Genomic DNA, 6,644 nt, shown 5'->3' on the forward strand with positions numbered 1-6,644 from the left:
TGGTCTTACTAATTCACTCGCCATCTGGTCACGTTTCATCAAACGGAAGAGAGCGGGTTGGTGATCACCTTCGGGCTCTGTTGTCCGTATGCGCTTGTACATTTTGTCCTAGTCAGGGTGACAGACTTCCGGCAACCACGAAGGGTGGCGTGTGGGTTACAGTAGTACTCTTTGTGGTATGGGGAACCCCAGGAATTTGATGCAGCCCTAGTATTTCCCCACTATGAGGACATGTTAGCGCACCCAAGGAATATGAGCGCCGAGTCTTCTGGGGCGGTAACAAGGAATCACCGCTAACTTTAGGAGGATGAGTGGTTCCATCGGAATGTCTATCTGCAATAAAGGTATAAGTAGTATTGTCAGAGTTTTATTTTGTCTTTTGCTCTACTCTGACGATCTCAACCCCTTTCTTCAATAACTCGCTCTACTTTGCTTGGCTTCAACGTTGATTTCTCCTTAAAGTTCCCTAAACGATGAAGGACCAAGACATTGTCGGTTCAGCTTTGGCTGAGGTGCTCCCTCGTAATTCTAAATACTGGTTTCAGACACGTCATATCCTCCATCTCAACCTCTTGCTTCTCGTCCCTCTCCTGTCTTCGTCCGTTGCCGGATACGATGGTACGTAGATAGACACAATCTGAGCAAAGATTGTCTAACTCCCTTTAGGTTCTCTCATGAACGGACTTCAATCACTTCAACAGTGGCGAGACTACTTCGGAAACCCAGCAGGTTCACTCCTAGGCCTTGTCAATGGAGCTCAGTCGATAGGGTCGGTACTCTCTCTTCCACTCGTAGGTTGGCTCTCCGATAAATTCGGCCGTAAACCAATTCTTCTTGCCGGAATCGTCATGATTATCCTCGCGACAATCATCCAAGCAGCTTCAGTCAACCTGGCGATGTTTATCGTGTCACGTCTCATTGTTGGGTTTGGAGGGATGTTTGTGGTCCAGCCTTCACCTATGCTCATTGCTGAGCTCTCGTATCCGACACATCGTGGTAAATATACTAGTGCATTTTGGACAATGTACTACCTGGGTAGGTCTTCCTCTTCACGCGAGGATGTTGCTCACATATCACAGGTGCTATCCTTGCATCGTGGACAACCTTTGGCACCCAGGACTACACTTCGGATTGGTCATGGCGTATTCCTTCGATCTTGCAGGCTGGTTTCCCATTGGTTCAACTCTGTTTTTGGTTCTGGATACCCGAGTCACCAAGGGTAAGCAGGACCTCACTTACTCCGTTCAATTCTCTTTGACGGCACGGACTAATATGCACAGTGGCTTATTGACCAAGACAGAATATCAGACGCAAGAGCAATTCTTACAAAGTACCATGCTGGCCCCGAATACCAATCCACCTCCTCCACTTCGCCTCTCGTCTCTTTTGAAATATCTGAAATTATCCAAACGATCAACATGGAAAAGGCTGCCAAGAACACTGGCTGGTCCGCGTTGGTTGCTACTCCAGGAAACCGAAAGCGAACACTTATTGCAGTCTGTCTAGGAGCCTTCGCACAATGGAATGGCATCGGAGTTGTATCATACTATCTCACGCTTGTCTTGGATACAGTTGGGATTACCGATTCTTTCGACCAAACACTCATCAATGGGCTCCTCCAAATTTTCAACTTTGGCGCTGCTTTCTCGGCAGCTATTCTTGTTGACAGGCTCGGTCGTCGGACACTCTTCATCTGGAGTGGTATTGGCATGTTAATCTCGTACATTATCTGGACAGCATGCTCAGCTGTGAACTCGAATACCGGTTCCAAGCCCGCTGGAATCGTTGTCGTAGTGTGTTTGTTCACCTTCTTCTTCCACTACGACATCGCATACACACCTCTTCTGATGTCCTACCCCACCGAGATCTTCCCTTACTACTTACGGTCGAAAGGCATTGCAGTCGAGCTATTCGCAATATACGGCTCTCTGGTCATCGCCGCTTTTGTGAATCCTATTGGACTTGAAAATATTGGGTGGAAGTACTACATCGTATTCTGTTGTTTCTTGGTAGTTTTCCTGGTCGTCACTTACTTTCTGTTCCCAGAAACAAAGGGACATAGCTTGGAGGAAATTGCAGTGATTTTCGACGGTGAAGAAGCTACCGTGGACCACGATGCGAAGGATGCAATTGAGGATGTTACGGGACATGTTGAGAGAAGGTCTAGCGAGAATGAGAGAGTGTGAGGGAAAGGATGAGAAGTTGTTCCAGTAGCAAATTCACAGATAGACTCAAAGTCATGTATACGACTTACCACCATGCATCGACATATTCCCTGAATGTCATGTTTTGTTCTTGAACAAGCATTGAGACCCAAAATGTGAAGATAGGATTTTAACGATGCTGCGACCCAGCACACGCAGAAGCCGCCGAGAATAGTGATTGCAATTGTCCAAGCTGCGCCGCGAAATCCACGTTTTCAGGCTGTGGTGTGCCCTAAGCGACTTATTCCAGGCCTCAAATTATAGCGCATTCTAGGCCCGAGGTGTTGAATGTTAGCACTTCTGGGTGCCTTAGGCCTGGAAAAGTGTGTTGACCGCAGCTTATTGGCCACTGAGATTGCAGGATACTTCCTTGGCAGGGCGGGGAAAGCAGTAGGACCGGGGATTAAAACTCCCTCCTTTCTCCACTTTTGTACACGACATGTGATCTTTACCTTTCTCTTATGCTCTCAGTGCAATGCAATGAGGCAGGTTATTCAGATATGAATCTGTTCCAGTCACTGAGAATATGGAAAACAACCATCATCTTCAAGACACAAGCCAAAACGATGCGAACAGGACGCGGGACCTGTCTTCCGGTGCAGAACAGGACTCTTTCCACATGCGCCTGATGAATGCCGACCAAGCCTGCAAGGAATGTCGGAGACGGAAAGCTAAGTGTAATCGAGGGCTCCCGACTTGCAGCCTCTGCATTCGATATCGAAGGCACTGCCTGTACGAGAAACATTCCCGGACGCCGCTGACACGAAAGTACGTAAATAGAATCTAAATTTTGGAAGTGGCAACACTGACAGAAGAGCAGACATTTAACTGAAGTGGAAGAGAGGTTAGAAAGAGCTGAGGCTTTATTAGCCAGATTTCGTCTGTCCCAAACTCGCCAATCCCCTTCTCTTTCAGACTCTGTACATCAACATGACATCCCCGCTGCCTTCAGCTTCTCCAGTCCTGAAACTCCATTTCCAGGCTCGAGTGATCTCTTCATCCCGCCTTTGACAAATTTCCAGCAAGCTGATGCTTCAAACTTTCTGGATTCATCAGAGAGTCATGTATTAATGGATCAACTGCCACAACACGATTCAAGCTCAGCACAAGCTGCAAATCGCCCTTCGAATTGTGAGGCCTATGAAGAACCCAGCGCACCCACTGTTGAGGATCCCACATCCTCAAGTATGCTCGAATGTCCTCCGGTGAACGATTTTGAATGGGATGAACGGCCTGCACCCTTCAGTCAATTACTAGATCAAGAGTCGCCATCCTGGGCTTCTAAGTCCAGTGAAGATGGGGAGATCGAAGAGAATATCATTGATGGCATGGCATCATTGACCGTAGATGACAGAGAGGCTGGATATCTGGGAGTAGCATCTGGAGCTGCGCTGCTTCGAATTATCGACCCTCTTCCCGAATCTCGCAAGAAATTAACCAACTTGCGAAATCGCCTCGACAGATTCTCATCCGGATCTAGGACTATGACAACACCACTGTTAGAGCAGCCAAATCCAAACAGACAGATTCTGGACTCAATGATTGACTCTTATTTCAGAGTATATCATCTGAATTACCCGATCGTCCACGAACCAATGTTTAGGGCGCAATACTCTGAAGTCATACCTCGACCAAATGGAGATTGTTGGCTCATTCTAGCATATGTCGTTGCGGCCATTGGCGTCTTTACGACGGCAACGTCATCATCAGACAATACTGATCTTGATATTTTCGCTCAAGCGAAATTGCTTTTCTCGATCAACCTCCTCGAAGTGGGGAACTTGACGTTAGTACAGGCGTTGACTTTGATATCAAACTATCAACAAAAACGAAACATGCCAAACAGCGGATACAACTACTTGGGGCTGGCACAACGTATGGCAATGGGACTTGGACTGCATAAAGAATTTCAAGGGTGGAATATCTCGCCCTGAAGATGGAGATCAGGCGGCGAGTGTGGTGGTTGCTATGCGTGTTTGAGTAAGCGAACATTTGCTCAATGTTTGGGTCAGAGCCGAATTTCTCGAGTGCAACTTACTTGATTTTGTCTCTTCATCTCCTCAATTCGAAGACTGACTTATCTGTAGTGTTGGAGCAACTATTACCTTTAGCAGGCCAATGACCTGGCCTTGGAAAGGGAGTGAAGTTGCATTGCCGATGAACATCAGTGATAAGGTAAATTGCCAATGTTCTGAGAGGCATCAGACACTAATATAGACCGTAGGAGCTGACTGCAAGCTCGAGATCTTACCCAGCAGAAGTTGCAGAGATCACACCATATACAGCCGTCCGCACACAAGCTGTGTTCCACCGGAATACGAATCAGATATACACACGGGTCATATCAAAACCACTCTCGACTGCAAAAGAACTTTTGGATCTGGACGACACCCTTATTGGCGATTGGCTATCCAAACTGCCTTCGCACTTCAAAGAGCAGTCTTCTGTCTCTCCCAAATACGCTTTTGCTCACGCAGTAATGAGCTGGCGATATCGAAATCTTCGTATAATCATGTACCGACCTTTTGTTATCAGAAAAGCTTTATACCGAAATGGCCAAAAGGATGATTCGGCAGAAAGCAACAAAGCCTATGAACGGTGTTTGGATGAAGCGAAGTCTAGCATTCATGCGATCAGCCAATTTTGGAAAGTGAATGAACACACCCGAGTCGCCGCTTGGTATGCCTTGTAAGGAGTGATTTCTATCATGGTGGCCTTGGATCACTGACATCGCCAGATATTTCCTCTTCCAAGCGCATTGATACCATGCATTTGCCTCCGCAATTCGCCACTCTCACAGCATGCTCCTGACTGGCGGTCTCAAGTGCGCATAACTCTTGATACCATCTACTCTCTATCTTCTATAAACTCTTCGTCCCCACGATGCTATCAAGTTATCCTAAAGCTTTGTCGGCCATTCCTGCAGCATAATGACTCCGAAGAAGACATGGGTGGTACCATTCGAGGACCAGGGCTCGAAGACCACGATGGCCACGGACTTGGAATGAGTCCAATCAACGAGAGCCCACAAACACAAATGAGTAGCGTATACCCTATGATGTGGCCAAATATAAATGAATACGAAGCGGACGTAATCATGCAGGACGATGCGTGGATGGAGTTCTTGAGAGGCGAAAATCCAGATCTAGGGAATCTTGGAAGTTAGGTAAGACATCCAAGTTCGGTTTTTCGCAATGTCGCAACACTATGATCCTCGGATTGAATTCAGGGACGCCCAGAGTGTGGCAAGGACCCCTTTTTTGATTCATAGGCGCAACTCGGATCTTACCAGCACTCTGACGTGCCGACAGAACCCTGCTCATATACTCGGCTCTGCACGTATGGAAAACATATTTGTGAGGTAGAGCGATGCTATGCTACTAAGAGAAAGTGACTGGATCAAAGCATCCGACAGAGCCTTAGAAGTCGGAGTCAGGTCATCAGACCTTCGCCATAATTGCGTCACTATTAGTTGAGGAATTTGCAGAGATCTACATCTTTGTCCAATCTGTTGCTCGATACTGGAAACCATTTTTAAGACCGAAAAAGTGGGTTGGACAGTCTACTCTTCAGTCATGGATTCCATCAGAATCCGTAAGTGTTTGCTTGCCACAAATATCACTCGATAATACTACGCAATCGAATTCACATCCTACTCTCCTGAGGTGCTTCGAAGATAGCAAAAGCATCATGAAATGTCCTTCAACAATAATGTGAACTCTTGCTTCAATTATTCTGATAAAATTCCCTTCGCCTTGGTCTCTTCCAGATCAATCTTCCCCGTTCTCGAAAGTTGCAGATTCTCCCTCGCTAGTCGCTATCAGGTGTTAAAATTAATAAATATTTTTATTTATTTCTTTTTATTATAAATAAAGAAAAAATATTATTTTATTATAAATTAAGCTGTTTGCAATATATTATAAAAAAATCTTTATTTTAATAATAATAAAGACTAATATATTATTTCTTTATATATTACCGGAAATAGATAATTGTCATAATCACGGGACAGATGAGCCATAGGCCAGGCAAGCGGAGGATCCCGACTAGCGGAAATCCCCAGATCACGTGGTGCAGCTGGATCAATGATCCTCATTGTGTGACAGCACGGTTGGACTCAAGTACGTAGACGAGGAATCGATTAGGCTATCTCTTAGAATCTAAAGGTAAAGAGGAAAGAAAGGAAGGAAGCGCCGGAAGGCAGGGCATATATACAGGCGAGCGGTCACGTGAGTATTTCGTAGCGGGCACGTGACTCTATAACCGTGACATTACCCCCCCCTTCCGAAGAACGACGTCCTCGTCGTTGTATCCATCCAATTATCATTATCCAAGTGATCATAATTGTTAATTCCATCGTCGAATTGTTTCTTCCAAGCTGGAAGGGCCTCTGGGGGGCCAGGCTTGCTTGGATTAGTCATGTGATACGCTATCAGCTTA

At 46.1% G+C, this 6,644-nt stretch overlaps 2 protein-coding genes across 2 annotated transcripts; both read left to right on the top strand.

Moving 5' to 3' along the window:
• Positions 1-473: 473 nt before the first annotated feature.
• Positions 474-2,186, top strand: LY89DRAFT_596193 (hexose transporter; the record flags this gene model as incomplete). The annotated part of the gene is made up of 4 exons (XM_018209906.1): positions 474-618; positions 667-1,035; positions 1,080-1,219; positions 1,281-2,186. The coding sequence occupies 4 exons, from the start codon at positions 474-476 to the stop codon at positions 2,184-2,186; spliced, it is 1,560 nt and encodes a 519-aa protein (XP_018064929.1).
• A 646-nt stretch (positions 2,187-2,832) lies between these two features.
• LY89DRAFT_700957 (uncharacterized protein) lies at positions 2,833-5,370 on the top strand (the record flags this gene model as incomplete). The annotated part of the gene is made up of 6 exons (XM_018217156.1): positions 2,833-2,972; positions 3,025-4,119; positions 4,152-4,184; positions 4,292-4,379; positions 4,429-4,883; positions 4,959-5,370. 6 exons carry the CDS (start codon positions 2,833-2,835, stop codon positions 5,368-5,370), a joined length of 2,223 nt encoding a protein of 740 aa, XP_018064930.1.
• Positions 5,371-6,644: the final 1,274 nt, after the last annotated feature.

This window comes from Mollisia scopiformis (genome assembly GCF_001500285.1).
Source record: "Mollisia scopiformis unplaced genomic scaffold LY89scaffold_26, whole genome shotgun sequence".
NCBI classification, from domain to species: domain Eukaryota; kingdom Fungi; phylum Ascomycota; class Leotiomycetes; order Helotiales; family Mollisiaceae; genus Mollisia; species Mollisia scopiformis.